We start from the raw sequence: 27,340 nt of genomic DNA on the forward strand, positions 1-27,340 counted from the left end.
CTAAGAGTCAAGCTTTCAAATGAATTAAAGCTCTGTCTGGGTTTTTGATTAATTAGTAAGCTGGAGTGGAAGATTGCTGCTAATCCTCCGCCACGGCCCGTGCTACGAGCGTTCTGGCAGTTAGTGTGACTCGGGGGTGTTGACTCATTTAAACTAACATATTCATCCTGCTGTAACCAGGTTTCTGTAAGGCAGAATAAATCAATATGTTGATCAATTATTATATCATTTACTAACAGGGACTTAGAAGAGAGAGATCTAATGTTTAATAGACCACATTTAACTGTTTTAGTCTGTGGTGCAGTTGAAGGTGCTATATTATTTTTTCTTTTTGAATTTTATGCTTAAATAGATTTTTGCTGGTTATTGGTGGTCTGGGAGCAGGCACCGTCTCTACGGGGATGGGGTAATGAGGGGATGGCAGGGGGAGAGAAGCTGCAGAGAGGTGTGTAAGACTACAACTCTGCTTCCTGGTCCCAACCCTGGATAGTCACGGTTTGGAGGATTTAATAAAAACGCATGCGCACGAGGGTTCAAGCATGTCTGATGTAAAAACATATGAATGAAATCCATATAGTTTTTGAAAAAAATAAAAAGGACCTATACTTTATTGACAGACCTCGTATGCCAAAAAAAAAAAAACAAATACAGTGGTCCCTCATTTACTGCAGGAGTTACGTTCTAAAAATAGCCCGCGATAGGTGAAATCCGCGAAGTAGTCAGCGTTTATTTTTTACAATTATTATAGATGTTTTAAGGCTGTAAAACTCCTCACTACACACATTTTCTCACTTTTCTCTCCTGTGTAAACACTCTCAAAGTTCAAACCTTAGTAGAAAAATAAGACCAGTATTATAGAATTAAACCTAAAATCAAAACCTGTTTTCAGGCCCAAACATTTGTTTGAGAACTAAAAATAGAACGTTTCCCTATAAATAATTATGATGGCTTTTAGAACTAACAAATTTAATTTTAACAATCAACCTACGAGGTTGGACACATAAGAAATTATTAATACAGACGGTTGCCCAGTTCCGGATCACCTTTTTTAAAGTCCCGCTATACGGAGCCATAATGCAACTAAATGTCCTTTAATTGTGTATTGTTGTATTGGGTATTTGGATGTTATTTAGCTGAAAAAGTCTGGGTGGAGTAGCGCTTCTACTTAAAGTGTGAAGCCACATTATGTGTGGTGCGAACATTTGCCAGAAATGGATCACTTTTGCTGGTTCCGGATCACGACACTCTGCGTCACTTTGTTGGCATTCCTGGCATCTGGCTGGAGCCCTTCTAATGCAGAATGATACACACTGTGCCCGAGAATGTGTTTTGAACACAAAATGATAGAAATTATACTTATTAAATGAGAATTTACTTAGTTTCTAAAAGCGCCGTTATACATTTTTACGAGCAAAAAATGAAGTGTGGCGTGATTTTGAGATGACCCCCAAAGTCCACAAGGCTCACAACTACAGACACGAGGCTGTTGCTTCAGTGATCCGCAACCGGCAAATTTTTGCGTCGGAGATAAATGCTCGCAGCAATTAAACAGCAAGACATAACACACTGACATTTTCTACCCAAGTAAGTAAGTATTTTCCCACTCTAGAACCAAAAACACCGAATGGCTAACTCACCTTTGCTACGTTTTAGAGCTTGTTACTTTCAAACTTGCAGGAATGAGTGAGTGAGAAAAAGCGCGCACGCCGCAGACACCGGGATGCTTTGATTCCTCTGCTGATCACAAGGATGGCTGGATCTGGTCGAGCTTGTGGTCGTTTGTAGACAAAACATCAATCTTTTCATTGGTACCAAGTATTAGCTTATTCGTGCTGATTACGAAAAACAGCGGCGCAAAATCTACAGCAGTGATCCGGAACTGGCAATGATCCGGAACTGGGCAAGTTACTGTAGTGACTGACCAGTATTTCACAGTTCCTCTGATCGCGCCTCTTCGTCATGGTGCCGCTCCATGGCGTGTTTTTCCACTGAGAGACACCTCAGTGCAGGTGTCTTTTTCCGAGTGAAGAACACAGTTATGGGTAGTTGCCGAGCCCACAGACTCGGTAAGCGCATCGGAGGCAGTGAGAGCAATCGCAGTGATGCCGACCAGCCCACCTGATGAGGATGCAGAACACAATGCGCTGTTAAAAAAAAAAAAGAAGCAGCATGCAAAATTGCACTAAAAAAATCCGCGAAACTGCAAGGCCGCGAAAGGTGAACTGCGTTATATCGAGGGACCACTGTACTTAGCTTTAGATTCAGTCAGATTGTCAGTTCGCTTTGTGTTTAGTAGACCTTCGACTGAGATTCTGTTGGTTTTTCAGTTGAAGTTACACTGTCAGTTAAGGCTAGATTCTGCTATTTGCATTGTGTCTGATGTTTGCACACCTTATAGGTGTTTGCAGGAAGTAACAAGATCAGTTTGTAACAATGTCAATAACTTTCCAATGGTGCAGTTGATAAATGCATGCCAGTGAGTGTTCTAGTCCACATCGGATCCGGCACCACGAGGGGGTGTTTGGGGTCGACGCCCCTCACGTCATCAACCTCACCCCCTCGGATGTTAGAGTTATCAAAAAATAAAAATAAAAAAGAAAGAAAAAGAAATACTGGAAAATATAGCAAAATATCACTCAACAAAAATATAAATGCAACACTTTTGGTTTTGCTCCCATTTTGTATGAGATGAACTCAAAGATCTAAAACTTTTTCCACATACACAATATCACCATTTCTCTCAAATATTGTTCACAAACCAGTCTAAATCTGTGATAGTGAGCACTTCTCCTTTGCTGAGATAATCCATCCCACCTCACAGGTGTGCCATACCAAGATGCTGATTAGACACCATGATTAGTGCACAGGTGGGCCTTAGACTGTCCACAATAAAAGGCCACTCTGAAAGGTGCAGTTTTGTTTTATTGGGGGGGAATACCAGTCAGTATCTGGTGTGACCACCATTTGCCTCATGCAGTGCAACACATCTCCTTCGCATAGAGTTGATCAGGTTGTCAATTGTGGCCTGTGGAATGTTGGTCCACTCCTCTTCAATGGCTGTGCGAAGTTGCTGGATATTGGCAGGAACTGGTACACGCTGTCATATACGCCGGTCCAGAGCATCCCAAACATGCTCAATGGGTGACATGTCCGGTGAGTATGCCGGCCATGCAAGAACTGGGACATTTTCAGCTTCCAAGAATTGTGTACAGATCCTTGCAACATGGGGCCGTGCATTATCCTGCTGCAACATGAGGTGATGTTCTTGGATGTTGGCACAACAATGGGCCTCAGGATCTCGTCACGGTATCTCTGTGCATTCAAAATGCCATCAATGAAATGCACCTGTGTTCTTCGTCCATAACAGACGCCTGCCCATACCATAACCCCACCGCCACCATGGGCCACTCGATCCACAACATTGACATCAGAAAACCGCTCACCCACATGACGCCACACACGCTGTCTGCCATCTGCCCTGAACAGTGTGAACTGGGATTCATCCTTGAAGAGAACACCTCTCCAACGTGCCAAACGCCAGCGAATGTGAGCATTTGCCCACTCAAGTCGGTTACGACGACGAACTGGAGTCAGGTCGAGACCCCGATGAGGACGACGATCATGCATATGAGCTTCCCTGAGACGGTTTCTGACAGTTTGTGCAGAAATTCCTTGGTTATGCAAACCGATTGTTTCAGCAGCTGTCCGAGTGGCTGGTCTCAGACGATCTTGGAGGTGAACATGCTGGATGTGGAGGTCCTGGGCTGGTGTGGTTACACGTGGTCTGTGGTTGTGAGGCTGGTTGGATGTACTGGCAAATTCTCTGAAACGCCTTTGGAGATGGCTTATGGTAGAGAAATGAACATTCAATACACGAGCAACAGCTCTGGTTGACATTCCTGCTGTCAGCATGCCAATTGCACGCTCCCTAAAATCTTGCGACATCTGTGGCATTGTGCTGTGTGATAAAACTGCACCTTTCAGAGTGGCCTTTTATTGTGGGCAGTCTAAGGCACACCTGTGCACTAATCATGGTATCTAATCAGCATCTTGGTAAGGCACACCTGTGAGGTGGGATGGATTATCTCAGCAAAGGAGAAGTGCTCACTATCACAGATTTAGACTGGTTTGTGAACAATATTTGAGGGAAATGGTGATATTGTGTATGTGGAAAAAGTTTTAGATCTTTGAGTTCATCTCATACAAAATGGGAGCAAAACCAAAAGTGTTGCGTTTATATTTTTGTTGAGTGTAATTAACTAAAGTAATTAATTTTAAAACAAACGGATATGGCATGTGTCCGTGTTCAAGTGATTTGATAGGTTGAGGGTTGCGCTTGTCAGTGCGGCAGAGAGCAAGCTCGACTTATTCAAGCAGTGTCAAGGGCCTTTCACACTGCAAGCTTCAGCGCGACGCTTTAACGCTTCCCAACGCGTCGTAATGCCAGGCCGGTGCGTTTCCAACGCGTCATGACATCAGACGCGTCGCTTCAGAAGCGGCAAGGGGGCAGAGATTGCAGCCACGTCACACTCTGGCTGTTTCCACAACCTGAAAAAAGTTCAGCGATCACCATCTTGAATTTGCGTTGCCTGAACCACAAAAAAGCTTTAAAAAACAGCAGAACAATTCTCCCATCACCCTGCTGGGAGAAGCTTTTTTTCAGCTACTTTTCGGAGTGACGCCGACCGAGGGAGGACTGACGACTTGGTGGGATATCGATCGAACAGCGACAGTGGGCCGACTCGCACGGAGAAGCCGGCCTTCAGACATCATTCCTGGGCAGACCGAGGCAGGCAGACGGGGGGATGGAGCAAACCCACTCAGTCCGAAATCTCCCACATTTTGGATATATGTGAAGTCCCAGTTTGCCCAGCGGAGTTTTGTTCTGCAGCTTTATCGAGGTGAGGATAAAATAAAAGTAAAACGTAACGTTTCTGCACTGCTGTGAAGGTTTATTGATCGGCTAATGTTAGCTCAGCTTTTTAGCACAGTTGATCTGAGTGAACACTTTAATTTGTAGATGGTTCCGTCTTTTTTATTTTTACCAAATAAAGCTACACCTTTTTTCAGACACCACAAAGGCTCAACTTTAAATAACTTATTTTTTCGGGCGTTTTTTTCCATCCTTTTTTTTGCCGTTTTTTCCCCCCTTTTTTTTATATATAAACTGTTTAGTGTTTCTTTATAGTTAAAGAAATATTTTTATTTGTCCCAATCAGGAACATTTGCTGTGCAGACAACCAAACTTCCATTGATGAGCTGAACACCACGAAGTCCAGTCGAAAGAAAACATCTCTGCTCTTCAAAATAGGACAAAAGTGTCTTCAGCAACACCACCAGAGTTCAAAGCTGCAGAAGAGACCTTCATCTGGTCCTGAGAATCCAGCAGAACATCACCTGCTTCTAAATAAAAGGCTCTTTGAACAGCAACTATTTTATTATTTTTTAAAAAGCTGTTTCATTTTATATTTTAACAATAAATGAACGGATCATTAAAAATGTCCACGAAATCAAAGTCAAAAGACATTTGCACAGGTAGAAGCTCTCCACTTATTGTGCTCAAATTCATATTTTAGAAATGACTCTGTCCTGATAACAACATTAAAGGCAATTACGTATTTTGACGAAATTACAAATTGAAATGACTATCAAAAACATCATGAGGTTTATGTCACAGAAATCCTACTTTACAATCACACTGCAGTCATTGTTAAATTATTTCCTGTTGCATTTATAATAAACATTTGTATTTATTTAGTGTCTGTTTTTCTGGTTGAAATGAGATATAAATAATCTACCAGACTTAAAAAATATACAAGTTTCCATGTTATTTTATTTGTCTAAAAATAAATGATGTTCCTTATGTTAAACAAGAAATTATGTAATCTGAAATAGGTGGTTTTAATTTGCAGATGAAAGGTTTCTAAAGAACCATTTATTGATTTATTTAGCTATTTTAATTACAAGTGTTCTAAACTTTTTTTTTTCTTTAACAGCAATCAGAAATTTTGAGGTAACAAACAACAACAAAAAAACATTTCCAATGATTTTTCTTCAGAAAACTGCTCTATAAATGAGCAGTCCTGTGACACGTTAATGTTTTGACGCACCTCATCTTGACAGATCACCGGCTCTGTGTGGTATGCAGGAGATCACTTGACCGAGGGTCTATACGTTCAAATAATAATTAAAAAATACTGTCATCACTCTTTACTCTCAGTCAGTCTCTTACAACGGTGTAGCCTAAATACACGAGCTTTCCAGGAGCGCACCGAATTCATTACGGACGCTCAGAGGCACGTCCCCTCCGGTGCGCACTTTTTTTGGGGCGGGGGGGGGGGGGGGGGGGGGCCTGTGATAAACTCATCACCCCCTTAATATTTTTTTTCTGGCGCCGGGTCTGGTCCACATTTTTTCATTACACTGTATTAATGCCTAAAAGAAAGTTGAGACACAGTGAAGGAGTACGTCTCCTCATGTTTCTGAGCAGTGAAAACAGATTAGATTTTGATAAATATATTTTCATATCTTCAAATCCTTTCAGACGTTGTTGTTGTTGTTGTTTTAGGTCCAAAACAGGCTGAGGGACACGTTCAGAATCTGCTCATCAACTCCCCCAATGACAACATGCTGTTTGCTGCAGATGGCAATGAGGCTGTGATTGGTCCAGACAAACTGCGTGTTACAGGTACACTAACAGTTGCCACCTGCCATCCTGGAAATATTATACAGCTCTTGGCAAAACAGTTTTTCTGGATTGGAAAAGGATGGTATTAATAAGAGATACACACTCAAGAGAACCCGTTTGGCTTGACGGTAGATAATCTGTGCAGAAATCCTGGACAGACAGAAAGAGCCATCTTCACAATCAGTCATATCCTGCAGTTTTGTTTTTGTTTTTTGTTCATGGATAGCTCCAGGATAAACACATGAATTATTAGCTCAGTTTTCTAAGCCTGAGCAGATATGTGAAGTAGGTCCTGATGGGTTCCAGCACATTAACAGAAGAGGATTTTTACCTCCGCCAAGGAGGTTATGTTTTCGGTCGCGTTTGTTTGTTTGTCTGTCTGTCTGTTTGTCAGCAGGATAACTCAAAAAGTTTTGAACGGATTTTGATGAAATTTTGTGGAGTGGTTGGAAATGACAAGAGGAACAAGTGATTAAATTTTAGTGGTGATCCGGATCACGAGCCGGATCACAATGCTAATGTGTTAGCATGTCTATGGCATTTTCAATGTTAAAAGTTAGCATTAAGCAGTTGCAGCTGTCATCACGTTCGGGTGCATTTGTTTTCAAATGTATTTTATTTATTTTTGTTCATATATTAATAATCTAATGATTATTATATACAATTTTAGAGAAAGAGACAAAAAGAAATACATCACTGTGCCAAGGAGGGAATCCCTAACCCTAACCCACTCTCTGAGTGCTTCTAGTTTGTTTTTGTCTATAAGCACATGCAATATCAATATCAGTGCTCAGATGACAGTAGCTTCTGGGAAAGGTGCAAGTTGCAATAAACTGTGATGCCAAGCGCTAAGGATACATGCTATCCAGTCACAACAGATGAAACTTTTTTTTTTACTACTGAGCAAACATCATTTTTAGACTTTTTAGGTTCAGTGATTCCATGGCGTGTAGATGTTATGGCGTCAGTGACCCCATGGCCTTGGCGGAGGTTTGCACTCTCTGTGCTTCTAGTTTATTTATAATTTCTCTACAAAAGGAATGTTATATCACACTACGACACAATTTATTTCTTAAAACTGCACAGTGCTAAAAACCTACAGCACCAAGAAAAACACAAGTTTGAAGAGAAAGGTTTTAAACCATAAAACTAGTTTTCATTTCTACATTTCCTCTCCTACTTCTGGGAATGTTGCTGTTTATAACAGTTGAATATTGGCCATGTTCACCCAAGTGTCATCCAATACATTCATGGTATAAAGGGTTATTGTGAACAGTTGCTTTTGTAATATCTGTTAACACAATACATCCGTGCCTGCAAATAGTTGTGTATAGTCCATGAGCCTGAATCCAGTTTTGATCTGTACCACTTAAGGTGCCCAAACAACACCCACAATCCAGGCTCACTATACCAAGGCCTGCACAAATATCTACATTAGCCATCCAACGGTGGTACCTATAGCCAGGTTAGGGTCCATGCAGGATTGCACAAGGGTCAAAATTTAAAAACCCTCCAATCATGTTGACAAGCATACCTTTGTGTGATCATAAAGATTCCAAATGAGTATAGCCTGGACTATCTGTCACTGAATCTTATGGAGTTATGGGGTAAAAACAGCAAAAATGTGATAAAGATCAATTTCATGTTGTACATGGGTCAGAAGTTATAGCTACTCTAATTTTGGTAAAAAGTGATGCTAACAGGATTAATACATTGAATAGTTTTAACTGTGCTGAATGCTTGGTCACCGAAGTAATGCTCAAACAAGGCCAATGTCCATTGGATTCTATGACATAGGGTCATTCAGTTGAATGGAAACATGTGTCCATACCTTTGACTGGCCCTGTAGTATGTTATCTCGTAATGTGATAACTATGCAAACTATTAATTTTTAAAACCATATCATCTTCGCCAGCACTCAAATCCTTGAAACTCCAAGTAGAATTACATTCATTTTTACACTTATGGATGTGTTGGTCTAAAAATGAGGTTTATTCAGGTGTTGTGTTGGTACATTGGTATTGTGTGGAAACCAAAAGTAATTGTATCATATAGAACAGCAAAAACCTTTGACTGCAGTCCAATGCAGTGTATTTGTGGTGTTTAAAAAACTAACTTTTTGTTCACTATGTGTGAATTTAGTGTTAATACAGTATGTCAGAATGAAGGAAAAACTGTAAAGTCACACAGGTGAGGTTGTGCTGAATAAAATGACAGCAAATAATTTTATTTTATTTTTTTATTTACATAAAAATGCAGGAAATGCTTCAGCCTTTTCTTTTCTTTTTTTTTTTTACAGGTATTTACAAAACAATCAGATGTCACACAAATTATTGTGACCAGGTGGACAACAGGAGTGTCACTTCTTCTGTTGTCCACCTGGAGGCAGTGTTGGCACTTAGATAAGATAAGACTTTATTGATGACAGTTGACTTCATTCTGCCTTTGGTGGCTTTTTGGCTAGGATCTCCCCAGCAACCAAATACATGGGTCGGTAATCATTTTTGATCAGAGGGTGCTCTGGACTGTACACTTAGAGGTTCTCTGGGTATATACCTGTTGGGAAACTTCAAGAGTAGACCCATATCCCTTTGGATTGATTTCACATTCCATCCCATTTTGTTTCGGAATATCTCTGAAAATTAGTTAGCCTGCTGCCATTTCAACCCATCCTTGGTTAAGTGCAGATAATGTATACTTATGAAGTGGGCCTGACAATACATAGACCTGGATTTGATTCCCACTTTCTCTGCCTGTCTGTGTCCTTAGACAAGTCACGTGATCTGTTGGTAAGGTTAGACCTTGCTTGTTTGAAGCACCTTGAGGCAACTTTGTTGTGATTTGATGCTATATAAATGAAAATAAATTGAAAAAAAAAATCTGCACTGTCTCAGTTCACCCAGCTGTAAATGGGTACTGGACTTGGTGGGGGAAGTAACCAGTCATAGATTCTCATCTGCTTCATGCTATAGAATCCAGATATAAACACCAGCGCCATCGACCTTGACCCTATACAGGTGTTGGAATGACCCTTGAGCAGCAGGCTGGTTGCAAACACTGGTAAATTTTCAACCAAAGAGGATTTTGCTCCATGCAAATCTACCAGCTACCACTACTAGCAACACAACCACACCGTGAACAGATGTGAATTTGTGCCTTCTTGCAAGTGAAGTACCATCAAATTCACATATCAAATTCATCATTTATAAATATGTCTTATTATTTTTTATGGCGTACCACTTTATATTTACATCTCTATCCAAAATAACACACTTAAATATATATATTTTTTAAATTACATTTACAAGCAATACAGCCCTGTCCTAATTTATCATTTGGTCCCCTCCTGAACCGTTACAAGGTGCTTGTGCTGCCTGGGGGAACTGTTTTAGCTGAACACAGGAAGCAAAGAAGGTTTTTTTTTTTTCTTTTTGCAAAGTAGGTAAGTGATCAAATAACTAACGCTGCATGCAGCACTTAGAAAACAAAATACAAATTTAAATGTAATGTGTAAACATTAAATAAATTGCATCTGGTTCAAAAGTGCAAGTGTTGTATTTAAAGTGCATGTTAAAGCTATTGTATATGTTAAACCCATGCTGGTATGTAACATTTACAAAATGTCCAGTAATGAAGTGACTTCATTACAATAGGATTACAGGATGCTGCTTCCTCCCCTAGAAGTGGAGGATAATCTATGTCCAATCTGAGTAATAAGTGAATGGATGGACTGTATAGAGTTTTCATATGACATATCGCTCACGTGATTTTTGCGACCCGCAGCCATTTTGGATTACAACGCGGTGGCCGCTGTGATACGCTACGTGCATTTGGCGAACAATTGTAGAAGCTTCAACAATTGTCAACTTTTGTGCTGTTGTCAGTTGTTCAAACAGAAGTGATAAAAATGAGGCAGGCTGCTCATTTTACAGGCTGCCAGCAGTTATTGTGCATCAAGTAGTGGAGTGTTACGAGCTTTCTAAGCGACGTAGAGACCTGGCTCAGCAGAATAGGCAGAGCAGTTCTGAAGGAAGTGTTAATATGGCCAGAACCAAGCAGATCACCCATAAATCCACCAGATGAAAAGCTCAGAGGAAACAGCTGGTTACCAAAGCCGCCCAGAAGAGCGCTCCAGCTACTGTCGGTGTGAAGTAGCTTCATCATTACAGGCCCTGCACTGTGGCGCTCAGAGAGATCTGCAGTTATCAGAAATCCACCGTGTTGTTGATCCGCAAGCTGCCCTTCCAGCGCCTGGTGAGAGAAATCGCTCAGGACTTCAAGACCGACCTCCGCTTTCAGAACTCCACTGTGATCTTTTGGTCTCAAGCCCAACACCTTAACCACTAAGGTGGTTAAACACAGTTTGCTGACAGTATTATCCAAGGTAAAAAAAAATAATAAAAAAAAAACAGTCAATTTTTGCCATGTCCACTGTCTTGCCGACTCGACATCGGTTTTGCAGATAATAAAAATATGCATGCGAAGGCTTCGATCATCACCAAACTTTGCAGAAAGGTATGCAATTACATGAATTAAATGTTCTATATGATTTGAAAGCTGATCTTACGCGCCTTCAAGGCAAATTTCTTTGACTTTTTCAAAGCAATTTTTCAATCACAAGCTCCTAACTTCTACTCATCACAGGAATGCCGTTTGAAAATGAGGTTGCAGTGGGGGATTTCAACTACATCATCAAATAGGGGGATTCCCGATTGTCAAAAAAAAAAAAAAAAAAAAAAAAAAAAACACATTCCACGAAATTCAAACTCAGCTCTACTGCCTGGAAAGTCTCTCAGGCCATGTACAGCTGATACATCCACAGCAGCGGACGCTATATTTAGTTCATACGTGCTTGCCTTCAACCAGCATACACCAGCATCACTGCCTCAATGTGATTTAAAAAGCACTGAGACTAGACGATTAGTACACTGTGGGACTGGACGATCAGCACACTGTGGGACTGGAAGCAACAGAATATTCCTCTTGTTTCTTACGTGCATATTTCTTTACATCAGGGCCAGAGGGGGCGCTGTTCCAGCACTCAGTGGAAGTTCCGCTGCTGAAGTCTGAACCTTTGAAGGACCTGAGGTGAGCATCTGAGCTGGTTCCTGTGGCTCATATTATTTAACAACACGAGACTGGTTATTATAAATATTGTCCAGGTCAAAGGTATCAATGCTAGAATTTTACTATACTGCTAAAAAAATGTAAAAATGTGCTCAGGTCCTCAGCCAACAGAACACAATGACAGCTTTTACCAATTGTATATATAACTTAGAAGGACCTTGGAATCATTTTCAATATCTTCCCAATAATTGCTCTAAGGAAAGACTAATGATTCAACAGATTATAGCCAAATTTATTGGCTGTGATCATAATAAATTATATTTTATTTATCAACTACTACTAGTTGACTAGTAGTCGACTACTTTGTGTCGACTACTTTGTGTCTCTAAGGTGAATAAGAAGTCTGCGGGTCACAGAGCTTTCTCTTATCGTGCCCCTGTTCTGTGGAATGATCTCCCTGCGTCAATAAACAGTCAGATGCTGTGGAGATATTCAAGTCCAGACTTAAGATGCACTTATTTTCTCTTTCATATGGCTAGCATACTGGTACAGTTTTGTTTTACGCTTTTTACTCTTTTAATTCATTTATTAGTAATTGGAGCGGGCTGCGGCCTCAACTTTACCTAAATTCTGGGTCTTTTAGTGAAGTTTAGGGTTAGTGGCCGGCGATCACCTTAGTATTTCTTCTGTTTTTCTTGTTTAATGCTGGCAATTTATACAGTATTTTTTGTCTTTCTGATGCCTGATTCTGTTTTTTCTCTCTGTTTAAGGTGCAGTCCCATCCAGAGATGGGAGTTGTATTCGTGTTGGCGATCCTCCTGTCCTGTGCGCCAATAGCATTTCTTGTATATTCGTTCGTGAATTGTTCTGTGAGTTGTTCTGTAATTTATGTTTGTAGCATGGCCCAAGCAGAGGGTCACCCCTTTGAGTCTGGTTTGCTTGAGGTTTCTTCCTCAGAGGGAGTTTTTCCTTACCACTGTTGCTCTGGGGGTTGGTCAGGTTAGACCTTACCTGTGTGAAGTGCTTTGAGGCAACTCTGTTGTGATTTGGCACTACACGAGGTCTGTCAATAAAGTATAGGTCCTTTTTATTTTTTTCAAAAACTATATGGATTTCATTCATATGTTTTTACGTCAGACATACATGAGCCCTCGTGCGCATGCGTGAGTTTTTCCACGCCTGTCGGTGACGTCATTCACCTGTGAGCACTCCTTGTGGGAGGAGTCCTCCAGCCCCTCGTCGGAATTCCTTTGTCTGAGAAGTTGCTGAGAGACTGGCGCTTTGTTTGATCAAAATTTTTTCTAAACCTGTGAGGCACATCGAAGTGGACACGGTTCAAAAAATTAAGCTGAATAAAAAGGACCTATACTTTATTGACAGCCCTCATATAAATGAAAATAAATTGAAAAAAAAAAATCAACTCTTATTTCAAAAATGCTATGAAAAAAAACTTACTATTTGTGAGATTTTTTTTATATTTCATTCATGCACTTTAATAAATTTACAAAATATGTGTTTTTATTTTGAGGAGTTGTGGCAGGATTAGAGTGGCTTTATCACCGGGGATTGCGCTAGTACTGACATAATGCTGCGATGTTTTGCTTTAGGTTGGAGTCTCCCACTCGCTCGCTCTCCATGGATGCACCAAGAGGAGTTCATATCAAAGCACTGGCTGGTAACACTGAAGCTGCCTCCAACATGGACATTATTCTGCGCTCCAGCGTTGGACTGGTGAGACTCTCTGCTATTCCTGCAGTTTACATTTGTTTTCTAAGTTTATTTACCTCTGGAATGTGTGCGTCTCAGTGGTATGTTACTTTACACTACTGCAAACAGTCGTGTCTGTGTGCGTCTTCAGACAAGCGCTTTAACGGCAGCAAAACTGCATTGTTGGAAATTAGCCATGACACTTGCACTGCACTTTGTGGCGGGTGTATGATAGGACCCGAGAGAAGATCATACAACTTGCGCTGCAAGACACCCCCATCATCACCCGCCTGTTATGTGTCGACGCAGATTGAGGAGCGAACCTGCGTCAGACAGGACCCAGCACTAAAAATAACCAGAAAGCGGTTCCTTCAACAAAAAACAATTTATTTTTCACCTGTGCCTAAATAAATTATACAAAAAACCCCAACCCAATGTCCTTCAAGAGGAGTGACTGCTGGCACGCTCTCCAGTGTTCATGGGGAGAGACGTCCGGTGCTCCTGGACTCACTACCATCAAACAGACACCCCCCAGGTGGACACGACAAACTGACTCTCTGTTGAAGCACAGAAGATGTGAGGTACGTTAGCAGTTATAGCAATTTCTTTCACAAAACACATGCTATCAGCAACACATCAAGGTCTGTACTTTTTATCTTTATGCACATGAGCAGCTTCTCACAATAAGTGGAGGATCACTTATCCTGCACGCCACAGCAGTGAGATGCAAGCCACACCATTCTCATCACAATTTCACGTATACTATGTAGCAAAACATCAAGTTACTATCTACAATTAGTCCAACAGTTAATTACCTTTACTGTGTGCTGCCAGCATGTGTCCTCACCCTTCCTTGCTTCACAGGCTTAATGTGTCAAACCCAGGTGCGGTCCTCAGCGTCTCACAAACGAACATCACAAGGTCGAGTTCCCGGCAGTTCTGCTTGATTCACACATGCCTTAAAAGCAGAACGCCATCCAATTATCCGCTACAGCTGAAAGTCTTTAGGGCTGCACGTGAGCACCAGTCCCAGGTGCCTCACATGATATTGACGAGGGTGAGGATTCTTCAGCCAGCACCTTTTTTTCCACAGACAAATCAGCTTCCATGCCACCTGAGGAGCAAAGAAAAGAAAACAACACCAAAACCTCCAGCCACACCCCCCAACACACAACAGTACCCCCCCATCAACGGGAAGCCCCCCGGCGACCGACCAGACCAGGACCGAGAACAGCACCTCTCTCCGGGGTCCATACCAGGAAGCAGACAGCACCACGCTCCCGAGGTCCACCACAGACAACAGGACAGGCACCGCAGCTGGAAGGCCGGCTGGAGTCAACAAAAGCCCCAAAACAAACCCCAACAATCCAACACACAAAAAAAACACAAAACCCACCCAACAACCTCCCCAGGGGACCATCCCATCAAACCCCGGGAAGAAAAAAAAATCATCCCAAACACCAAAACCCAACATAGTCCCACAAACACAATATAAACAGAAATACACGAAAGAAAAATAACAAACAACCCTCCCAGAATGACCTGCAAAGACCAACCCCCCCCAGAAGGCCTTCATCGCCTGTTCCAGGAGGAACAGCCAGAACCAAGATCCCACACAGGTCCCCAGGTGTACATAGAGTAAAACGGCGCCCCCCAGGGGACCGTACCATCAACCCCAGGAGGCGCCCCCCCCCACAACCCCGGAACCCCAGACCCAGGCACACTCGGCCAGTTAGCCCCAAGCCAATTCCCCCCCAGAGGACCGTCCCATCAACCCTGGAGGCGGAACCCGGAAGGAAACAAAACAAAAGCAAAAATCAACCCCCGGAGGACTACCAAAAACAACCCGGGGGATGGTAAAACGACTCTAAACCCCGTTACCCTCCCCGGCACCCCGAATGACCCTAGGTTCCACCCAGAGCCCTTCGGCGGCTCAATAGCAGCGAACCACTCGCAATACTAAGCCGGAGAAGGGAACAGGAAAAAACTAGCCCGGCTCCAACCCCAAGGCGCAGCGGAGAACCGGAAAAACGTCCGGTGCCTCAACTCGACCATACCCCAGCCCCTCGGGAGGGGTGGAACCACCGAAATGGCAAACGGCAACAGATCGGGCCACCCCTCCGACTGAGGTAAGTCCCCGCCGCACCATACCCCGGCAACACCAATGACAAACGGTACAAAGGCACGCCGAGGCTGGAGTGGAACCGGGCCCTAACCAAAACAAAAAAAAACGCCTCTAACACCCCCCCCCCCCCCAGGTGCAGAGGTCTTCTGAGAATACTCAGTGACCAACCTGCACCACCCCACCACCCACAAGACAAACGGTCTTGGGGCAAGTGAGGCCGGGGTTAGGAATGTAGAGAAATAAAAAACAACAAAAGAAAACGACCCAACAAGCCCAAACAGAAAATACCTAAAAACACATAAAAAAGCAATAAGGACAAGAGTCCAGGCGGACATCCAACCGCCGAACAGCCACTCCTCCCCCTCCAGACAAACCTACAAATCACCAACCAAAAATAGAAAAAAAAAAGAGAGAAGAAGAAAAAAAAAAAAACAATTACTGGGGTATGGTCGAGTTGAGGCACCGGACGTTTTTCCGGTTCTCCGCTGCGCCTTGGGGTTGGAGCCGGGCTAGTTTTTTCCTGTTCCCTTCTCCGGCTTAGTATTGTGAGCGGTTCGCTGCTATTGAGCCGCCGAAGGGCTCTGGGTGGGACCTAGGGTCATTCGGGGTGCCGGGGAGGGTAACGGGGTTTAGAGTCGTTTTACCATCCCCCGGGGTTGTTTTTTTTTTTTTTTCTTTTTTGTATATATGTGTATTATATTGCCGGTCCCAGAACACTTGGAGTCACGTCACCATTATTCTTTTTGACGTCTAATAGTCGGGGCAATACAGAAATCTCTGCTCGACCAAGCTGCATGGGCTCGTCGACAGGAGGAGCCAGAGGTCCCGTCGGGGGAGCCTCAGTGGGGCGAAGAAGAGGCGGCCCAGACCTGTGTCGGGGAAAGCCCTGAGACGAAAAACCCCACTCTGATGGGCGTCCTCTCTCGCGTCCACGCTCCCTCATCCGATCATCCTGACGAATTACCAACGATATTAGCTCATCTAAATCGTTTGGTTCGTCACGGACCGCCAGCTCGTCCTTTAATGACTCATTTAACCCGTCCACAAACACGCCCCGCAAAGCTGCGGCATTCCAACCTGACCGGGCAGAAAAAATCCAAAAGTCCACGGAATACTCTGCCGCACTCCGCCTCCCCTGCCTAAGATTCAGTAACCGTTGAGCAACGGTATTCGTTTTCACCGGATGATCAAAAACCAGTCGGAACTCCCGGGAGAAACCCTTAAAGGACCCTAACAATGGCAAGTCGTTACTCCACAACGCTGTGACCCAAGCTAAGGCGTCACCTCGGAGCAAATTTGTCACATATGAAACACGGCTCCCATCAGAAGAGAAGGAAGCCGGTCGCTGAGCAAAAACCAGAGAACATTGCATCAAAAACGAAGCACAAGCCTCGACATCTCCCGCATAAGGCTCCCGATGACAGATAATCGGTTCGAACACCGAATCCCTGGGTGACGGAGTTATCTGCCCCGGTATCGCTGATGCCACAGCTGACGCAGCAGGAAGAGGAACGACTTGCGCTGCAAGCTCCGTAACACGGGCGTCTGTTTGTTTAATGTGATTTGCGAGATGCTATAATTGCTCCCATATTTTCTCCAAGTGTTCTTGGACTTTCTCGGCAAAAGGAACCGCCTCTGCCGCTGGGTCCATTATGGAATGGCCGGGAACTACTGTTATGTGTCGACGCAGATTGAGGAGCGAACCTGCGTCAGACAGGACCCAGCACTAAAAATAACCAGAAAGCGGTTCCTTCAACAAAAAACAATTTATTTTCACCTGTGCCTAAATAAATTATACAAAAAACCCCAACCCAATGTCCTTCAAGAGGAGTGACTGCTGGCACGCTCTCCAGTGTTCATGGGGAGAGAAGTCCGGTGCTCCTGGACTCACTACCATCAAACAGACACCCCCCAGGTGGACACGACAAACTGACTCTCTGTTGAAGCACAGAAGATGTGAGGTACGTTAGCAGTTATAGCAATTTCTTTCACAAAACACATGCTATCAGCAACACATCAAGGTCTGTACTTTTTATCTTTATGCACATGAGCAGCTTCTCACAATAAGTGGAGGATCACTTATCCTGCACGCCACAGCAGTGAGAAGCAAGCCACACCATTCTCATCACAATTTCACGTATACTATGTAGCAAAACATCAAGTTACTATCTACAATTAGTCCAACAGTTAATTACCTTTACTGTGTGCTGACAGCATGTGTCCTCACCCTTCCTTGCTTCACAGGCTTAATGTGTCAAACCCAGGTGCGGTCCTCAGCGTCTCACAAACGAACATCACAAGGTCGAGTTCCCGGCAGTTCTGCTTGATTCACACATGCCTTAAAAGCAGAACGCCATCCAATTATCTGCTACAGCTGAAAGTCTTTAGGGCTGCACGTGAGCACCAGTCCCAGGTGCCTCACATGATATTGACGAGGGTGAGGATTCTTCAGCCAGCACCTTTTTTCCACAGACAAATCAGCTTCCATGCCACCTGAGGAGCAAAGAAAAGAAAACAACACCAAAACCTCCAGCCACACCCCCCAACACACAACACCGCCAACTGGGCATGATTAAGGTTTGGGTATTGATAAGATTTTATCGATATCGATGCCATTATCGATTCTGCTTATTGATCCGATTCCTTATCGATTCCCTTATCGATACCTCGTGAATTTTGTACTAAAAGTAGACTTTACAGGTTTTCTATGTATTTCATTGAGTCTTAAAGTAAATAAATATGAAATTGGTCACTGTATCCTTGATCTCTGGACATAAATAAAAATAAACAAAACGGTGTTTAACTTTGAAGTTATTAATTCAGACTGGATTCTATCATTCTAACTTGACTCGGCAGAGAGCCGCGCAACGTTTGGAGCTGTGTGAACAGAACGGAGGACGATTCTCGTTTCTTTCTCACAACAAGACAGGAGTCCGAGTTAGTAACTTTAATCCACACAAAAGTGACTCACGATTGACACATTCAAGGATGAAAGCGGTGAAAAACAAAAAAAGCTGAAACTCAAAATTACCCCCCAACACCACCCGCACGGAAATGTTTCAATTGTAGAAGCTCTGAAATGCAATCTGGGACTATTCCAGATGATAAACTGGAGTGAGTGCAGCATCCATTTAGGTGAGAGAAAAAACAAAACAAAACAACTTTCCTTATTCAAATTCATTCCAGTAGTATTCTGCTCTTACTAGGATGCAGCAGTTTTCTAGTTTGGCAGATAGTTCTGGAGGAAATCACTGAAGAAATTAACAAATTGAAAATATGGTTTGACCGAAACAAACTGTCATTAAACTTAAATAAGACAGGGATGGAATGGAGGTGTGAGAGTCACTAGGTGTTCACAGGAAACACATTTATTTCTGTATGTATGTATTTATTTATTTATTTATGTATGTTCATTGTTAGTTGCTTTTATATTTTCTGTTGTGTTTCTATTCAGGTTCTTTTTGTCTCTTATATCTTATATATATATCTTATTAATATATAAACAAAAATAAATTTAAGAAACATTACAATTTGAAAACAAATGCACCCGAACGTGATGACAGCTGCAACAGCTTAATGCTAACTTTTAACACTGAAAATGCCATAGACATGCTAACGTGTTAGCATTGCTCCTGTTTTTAAGTTATAAAATACATCTATCATCTGTTTCAGAAGACCATAACAGGTCGGTTTAACATAGAAAAGGTAAATAATACTCACAGACATATGCTCTTTAGGGTTTTAGCGGGGGAAAATAAAGCGAAAGAAACCAACTCAACTTCAACTTCAACTTTTTTTCTTATATAGCGCCAAATCACACAAACAGTTGCCCCAAGGCGCTCTATATTGTAAGGCAAGGCCATACAATAATTATGAAAAACCCCAACGGTCAAAACGACCCCCTATGAGCAAGCACTTGGCTACAGTGGGAAGGAAAAACTCCCTTTTAACAGGAAGAAACCTCCAGCAGAACCAGGCTCAGGGAGGGGCAGTCTTCTGCTGAGACTGGTTGGGGCTGAGGGAAAGAACCAGGAAAAAGACATGCTGTGAAGGGGGGCAGAGATCGGTCACTAATGATTAAATGCAGAGTGATGCATATGGAGCAAAAAGAGAAAGAAACAGTGCATCATGGGAACCCCCCCACAGTCTACGTCTAAAGCAGCATAACCAAGGGATGGTCCAGGGTCACCTAATCCAGCCCTAACTATAAGCCTTAGCGAAAAGGAAAGTTTTAAGCCTAATCTTAAAAGTAGAGAGGGTATCTGTCTCCCTGATCTGAATTGGGAGCTGGTTCCACAGGAGAGGAGCCTGAAAGCTGAAGGCTCTGCCTCCCATTCTACTCTTACAAACCCTAGGAACTACAAGTAAGCCTGCAGTCTGAGAGCGAAGCGCTCTAATGGGGTAATATGGTACTACGAGGTCCCTAAGATAAGATGGGACCTGATTATTCAAAACCTTATAAGTAAGAAGAAGAATTTTAAATTCTATTCTAGAATTAACAGGAAGCCAATGAAGAGAGGCCAACACGGGTGAGATATGCTCTCTCCTGCTAGTCCCCATCAGTACTCTAGCTGCAGCATTCTGAACCAACTGAAGGCTTTTTAGGGAACTTTTAGGACAACCTGATAATAATGAATTACAATAGTCCAGCCTAGAGGAAATAAATGCATGAATTAATTTTTCAGCATCACTCTGAGACAAGACCTTTCTGATTTTAGAGATATTGCATAAATGCAAAAAGGCAGTCCTACATATTTGTTTAATATGCGCTTTGAATGACATATCCTGATCAAAAATGACTCCAAGATTTCTCACAGTATTACTAGAGATCAGGGAAATGCCATCCAGAGTAACAATCTGGTTAGACACCATGCTTCTAAGATTTGTGGGGCCAAGTACAATAACTTCAGTTTTATCTGAGTTTAAAAGCAGGAAATTAGAGGTCATCCATGTCTTTATGTCTGTAAGACAATCCTGCAGTTTAGCTAATTGGTGTGTATCCTCTGGCTTCATGGATAGATAAAGCTGGGTATCATCTGCGTAACAATGAAAATTTAAGCAATACCGTCTAATAATACTGCCTAAGGGAAGCATGTATAAAGTGAATAAAATTGGTCCTAGCACAGAACCTTGTGGAACTCCATAATTAACTTTAGTCTGTGAAGAAGATTCCCCATTTACATGAACAAACTGTAATCTATTAGACAAATATGATTCAAACCACCGCAGCGCAGTGCCTTTAATACCTATGACATGCTCTAATCTCTGTAATAAAATTTTATGGTCAACAGTATCAAAAGCAGCACTGAGGTCCAACAAAACAAGCACAGAGATAAGTCCACTGTCCGAAGCCATAAGAAGATCATTTGTAACCTTCACTAATGCTGTTTCTGTACTATGATGAATTCTAAAACCTGACAAACTCTTCAAATAGACCATTCCTCTGCAGGTGATCAGTTAGCTGTTTTACAACTACCCTCTCAAGAATCTTTGAGAGAAAAGGAAGGTTGGAGATTGGCCTATAATTAGCTAAGATAGCTGGGTCAAGTGATGGCTTTTTAAGTAATGGTTTAATTACTGCCACCTTAAAGGCCTGTGGTACATAACCAACTAACAAAGATAGATTGATCATATTTAAGATTGAAGCATTGAATAATGGTAGGACTTCCTTGAGCAGCCTGGCAGGAATGGGGTCTAATAAACATGTTGATGGTTTGGATGAAGTAACTAATGAAAATAACTCAGACAGAACAATCGGAGAGAAAGAGTCTAACCAAATACCGGCATCACTGAAAGCAGCCAAAGATAACGATACATCTTTGGGATGGTTATGAGTAATTTTTTCTCTAATAGTCAAAATTTTGTTAGCAAAGAAAGTCATGAAGTCATTACTAGTTAAAGTTAATGGAATACTCAGCTCAATAGAGCTCTGACTCTTTGTCAGCCTGGCTACAGTGCTGAAAAGAAACCTGGGGTTGTTCTTATTTTCTTCAATTAGTGATGAGTAGAAAGATGTCCTAGCTTTACGGAGGGCTTTTTTATAGAGCAACAAACTCTTTTTCCAGGCTAAGTGAAGATCTTCTAAATTAGTGAGACGCCATTTCCTCTCCAACTTACGGGTTATCTGCTTTAAGCTACGAGTTTGTGAGTTATACCACGGAGTCAGACACTTCTGATTTAAAGCTCTCTTTTTCAGAGGAGCTACAGCATCCAAGGTTGTCTTCAATGAGGATGTAAAACTATTGACGAGATACTCTAACTCCCTTACAGAGTTTAGGTAGCTACTCTGCTCTGTGTTGGTATATGACATTAGAGAACATAAAGAAGGAATCATATCCTTAAACCTAGTTACAGCGCTTTCTGAAAGACTTCTAGTGTAATGAAACTTATTCCCCACTGCAGGGTAGTCCATCAGGGTAAATGTAAATGTTATTAAAAAATGATCAGACAGAAGGGAGTTTTCAGGGAATACTGTTAAGTCTTCTATTTCCATACCATAAGTCAGAACAAGATCTAAGATATGATTAAAGTGGTGGGTGGACTCATTTACTTTTTGAGCAAAGCCAATAGAGTCTAATAATAGATTAAATGCTGTGTTGAGGCTGTCATTCTCAGCATCTGTGTGGATGTTAAAATCACCCACTATAATTATCTTATCTGAGCTAAGCACTAAGTCAGACAAAAGGTCTGAAAATTCACAGAGAAACTCACAGTAACGACCAGGTGGACGATAGATAATAACAAATAAAACTGGTTTTTGAGACTTCCAATTTGGATGGACAAGACTAAGAGACAAGCTTTCAAATGAATTAAAGCTCTTTCTGGGTTTTTGATTAATTAATAAGCTGAAATGGAAGATTGCTGCTAATCCTCCGCCCCGGCCCGTGCTACGAGCATTCTGACAGTTAGTGTGACTCGGGGGTGTTGACTCATTTAAACTAACATATTCATCCTGCTGTAACCAGGTTTCTGTTAGGCAGAATAAATCAATACGTTGATCAATTATTATATCATTTACCAACAGGGACTTAGAAGAGAGAGACCTAATGTTTAATAGACCACATTTAACTGTTTTAGTCTGTGGTGCAGTTGAAGGTGCTATATTATTTTTTCTTTTTGAATTTAGATTTTTGCTGGTTATTGGTGGTCTGGGAGCAGGCACCGTCTCCACGGGGACGGGGCAACAAGGAGACGGCAGGGGGAGAGAAGCTGCAGAGAGGTGTGTAAGACCACAGCTCTGCCTCCTGGTCCCAACGCTGGACAGTCACAGTTTGGAGGATCCAAGAAAATTGGCCAGATTTCTAGAAATGAGAGCTGCTCCATCCAAAGTGGGATGGATGCCGTCTCTCCTAACAAGACCAGGTTTTCCCCAGAAGCTTTGCCAATTATCTATGAAGCCCACCTCATTTTTTGGACACCACTCAGACAGCCAGCAATTCAAGGAGAACATGCGGCTAAACATGTCACTCCCGGTCTGATTGGGGAGGGGACCAGAGAAAACAACAGAGTCCGACATTGTTTTTGCAAAGTTACACACCGATTTAATGTTAATTTTAGTGACCTCCGATTGGCGTAACCGAGTGTCATTACTGCCGACGTGAATTACAATCTTACCAAATTTACGCTTAGCCTTAGCCAGCAATTTCAAATGTCCTTCGATGTCGCCTGCTCTGGCCCCCGGAAGACAATTGACAATGGCTGCTGGTGTCGCTAACTTCACATTTCTCAAAACAGAGTCGCCAATAACCAGAGTTTGATCCTCGGCGAGTGTATCGTCGAGTGGGGAAAAACGGTTAGAGATGTGAACGGGTTGACGGTGTACACGGGGCTTCTGTTTAGGGCTACGCTTCCTCCTCACAGTCACCCAGTCAGCCTGCTTTCCCGACTGCCCGGGATCTGCCAGATCCCGGAAAGAAAGAATAAAGAATAAATGAAGCAATAGATCGAAGCATTGCTTCAATCTGTGAACCACTGCTTCGATTGGTTCAAGGTAAAAAAAAAAAGTTGATTACGGACCCGCTGCAGGGTCTGTAATCAATGTAGAGAAATTATAATTTTCCTGACAAACACCCCCCAAAACAATGGCCACTCTGAAGGACCGATAACAGAATCGTTAAGCACAAAGCTTATTGATGTCGTTGGATCGAATCATTTCTTAACGATACCCAAATGGAACCGGTTCTTGATACCCATCCCGAGGCATGATTGCACAGTTTCGGTGGCTACTGGTGGTACTGCCATCCCTGGTGCCACCAGCAGCATGAAGCGACTGGAGATTGTCTGTGGACTGCGTCAACAGGTCTGCGGGGTTGCAGGGATATAATTGCTAAATTCGGCAAGTGGGAGTAGGGGCATTATTTGGTGATATTCCAAGGTTTAGACCAGATCCAGTTTGAGGAGTGTTCAGACGAGACGTTTGGGTGGGCCTCGCATGTTGCTGTTGTTGAGGCCTAGCTGAGATATAAGAGAGATTGTGGACCGCCCTATAAAGCGGTGGCAGCCAGTTTCAATTGGTAGGACGTGACATGCCCAGCCTTTGTCTTCACAGTCAGCCCACGATGCCTGTAGTGATTCATAACGCATACGAAAGGCTTTTTTCTGTTCGTATGCATTTTACATATTCTCCTCCCATAGGACGGTGAGTTCCACGAGGTGCACTCGCTTGCTTGCATCTGACCACATTACGAGGTCAGGGCGCTCATTGGTATTGACGATGTGGATTGGAAATTTCAGTGCTACGCTGTATGATAGGACCTTATATGTGATAATCTGTACAAATCTCGCCATGGATAACTGTCAGCAAGGTTGGAGTGCAAAGGAATATCATCATTCAACATTATACACTCAGGTCCATATGTATTTGGACAGTGACAACATTCTAGTAATTTTTCTCTGTATATCACCACCATAGAGTTGAAATGAAGTGATCAAGATGTACTTGTAGTGTAGATTGTTGGCTTTAATTCAAAGGGTTTTACAAAAATATTGCATTAACTATTTAAGACATAGGTGTTGAAATGATTCCAGAAAGGGCTAAGATGGTGCAGGTTTTCTTTGCAACCACCCACTTCACTAAGTGATTCAGTGATTTACATCACTTTGAACAGATGTGAGGAGTTCATCAATGAAATTACCTGTAGGACTTGGTTGTTGCTGTCAGGGGCGATTGAGAAGATGGAGAACCATGTCCTACTTTTTCAAGGTTGGGCTCAAAACTAAAGTCGCTTCTCGTAGGAAAACTGACACCCTACGAGTAAATGGCCCTTTCTGGAATCAGTTTGATACAAATGATTCAGGTATTTCAACCATTTGCATAAATAGTCCTTCCATTTTTAGGGGCAGTAAGTAATTAAACTGACTAAATAGTATTACTGTCAATACAAATCATAATTTTTCTAGCAAGTTTTATTTTGAGATGTCAGGTGACGGACACATTAACATTTCCGAGTCAATTCAATATATCTTGAACTTCATTTACATCAACCATTAGGAAATATAAACAGTATGGTACTGTGTGGTAAATCACTACAGAGTAGGCAGTTGTCAAAACTGAGTGATTGTGCAAGAAAGAAACTAGTGAGTGATTGTGCAAGAAAGAAACTAGTGAAGCAAGCCACCAAGACAGCTGAGTCACAGCCTGCTGTAGCTGTGGTTCAACAAACTGTGCAGTTTTTGTCTGTTGCATCGCCAATTATAGGTTCCCTACAACACTGGGTAGCTGCTCACTAATGAGTTGTTGCATGCAAACAGCTGAAGTGGAAAGTATGAAGACAAGCGATATGCCGGTATTAATTCAGTCTTTCTCTCTAACATCCTTTCCATGCTGTTTGATGCGCAGCTAGTGCTGGATGCTGAGACGGTGCGCATGCCGAGCTTACCTCTGAGCGAGGGAGGAGTTCCTGGAAACGCTCAGGGTCTCTACGAGGTTTGCGTTTGTCCCAGTGGAAAGCTCTTCCTATCCAGAGCTGGAGTCACTTCCACTTGCAGCGAGAACCAAGAGTGTTAGACTCTGACAAGGTCATCGATTTTTCCATCACTCAGAAGGTTTTCTGAGAGGCAGCAAGCACAACTCTTTATTTGTTTTATGTTTCTTGAAAACTATGTATTATATAGGATTTAAAAAAATGTAAAATCCTACTGGCACGTCTGCTGGGTTCTGCGCAAGGGAAGTTTTGAAATGCATCAGCTTTGTTGCAGTTGAGACTTTCTCACCCTTTAGATTAATTGGCATTCTGCAAAGTGTAGGAGGTTCCAACCTGGAACACAGGGTCACAGGTTTTTTTTTTTTTTTTAATACATTCACCATATCCTGGCTGGGCAATGAGGAGCTGGTTCACAGCTTACATCCTATGCAATATTACTTTGTGGTGCAATAAATTAAATTCACATATTGAGGGCTTGGATTGACCAACAAATGCAAAAAGAAAGCAAATGAGAACATTCTTTATGGTTTAGTTTTGCTCTTCAAGCCCTTTGTGTGTAGTATTTTTAAAAAAATTTTAAAGCATGCTTTTTTGTGTTTTGGAGCGGTGGAGGGGATTTAGCGTCGATTTTGTCATTGTCGTACAAAAGTCAGAAATTTAAGGGTTTTTAAAATAAACTTTTAATACAACTGGGACAGCCATGTTCATTTTGTTTCCTTTTAGATAATGTGATATTACGTGTCTAATTGTGTGTTTTTTATGGTTTGGAAATATTTGGCCATGTGTTATTTTTAAGATCTGCATAAGCATGTAATTATGCATTAAGTTCACTCTGAGAAAGTCTGTGCAAATTATAAAACCAGCTCATCTGTAGCTGGGTTATAGTTTTAAAAGACTGTGCACATCTGCCAGGAAGCAAGCAAAAACCAACAATAAAATGAAAAACACCACTGCATTTGTAAATCAGGATATCAAGAGAAAGGATGTCTTTATTGTCTTGTTTTATTGTTGTGTGAGGGTCAAACATTTATTACTCACACAAAATGCATGAGTGGTATTTCAGAATAATTTCCTTTATTGCAATATTAAGTTACTTATTGCACCATCACCATGCCAGAAAAGGGCAACATTTTACCATGTTTGTGAGATTAAACTGTCATTTTATGCTTGTGAAAGAAACCTGCCTTGGCCTTGTGGGGTCAGCTGTAGCAGCGTGTGTATGTGAGAGTGGCATATAACTAATTTGCAGTTGACTGTGCTCTGATATATTTTGATAATGTGTATTTATTAATTTTGTATGTTGAATAAACAGATATTCTTCTATGATGTGTCTGACAAAGTCATCAATTTTGCCCCGCAAATGCTTATTTCTTTTGAAGACTGATCTCATTTCAAGATGAACTCTTAGAACAAAAACTATTAAAGCAACAAAGGTTCCAAACATTTCTGATCTGGATAACATTTTGACATTTTATCTGATCCCTTGCCTATTAAATAATGACGGAGTAACAGCTGCAACAACAGGCAGTTTTCCAATACCTTTTACTCTCCCAGACTGCAAAAGTGCTGTAATTTTTAGACTATGAACCTGATTTGTAAGAAGGTGTTTTGCTGTCACACGAGTAAAGTGCTACATTTCATTTTTTTTCATCACAGAACATGAATCATGTGTATCACCTTTTAATGTGAAACTTGAGTTAAAAACGAGTAAATTGCCCATAAGGGCAAGGGGCACTACTGAGTTTATTTTTGGTTGTCAACCCATCTTAATTTCAACAAAATTTAACTTCTCAAATGAAAAATTAGTCGAGACCTTGCCACACATTTGAG

At 42.0% G+C, this 27,340-nt stretch overlaps 1 protein-coding gene across 1 annotated transcript in view; it reads left to right on the forward strand.

The window, feature by feature from the left end:
- Positions 1-26,836, forward strand: part of sgcg (sarcoglycan, gamma) — a 62,848-nt gene extending 36,012 nt beyond the window's left edge. Inside the window, exons 5-8 of the mRNA XM_034168061.1 lie at positions 6,569-6,688; positions 11,704-11,776; positions 13,363-13,486; positions 25,426-26,836. Coding sequence (XP_034023952.1) covers positions 6,569-6,688; positions 11,704-11,776; positions 13,363-13,486; positions 25,426-25,593 — 485 coding nt within the window. The 3' untranslated portion in view covers positions 25,594-26,836. The remainder of the gene's footprint in view (positions 1-6,568; positions 6,689-11,703; positions 11,777-13,362; positions 13,487-25,425) is intronic.
- Positions 26,837-27,340: the final 504 nt, after the last annotated feature.

This window comes from Thalassophryne amazonica, chromosome 4 (genome assembly GCF_902500255.1).
Source record: "Thalassophryne amazonica chromosome 4, fThaAma1.1, whole genome shotgun sequence".
Lineage (NCBI taxonomy): Eukaryota > Metazoa > Chordata > Actinopteri > Batrachoidiformes > Batrachoididae > Thalassophryne > Thalassophryne amazonica.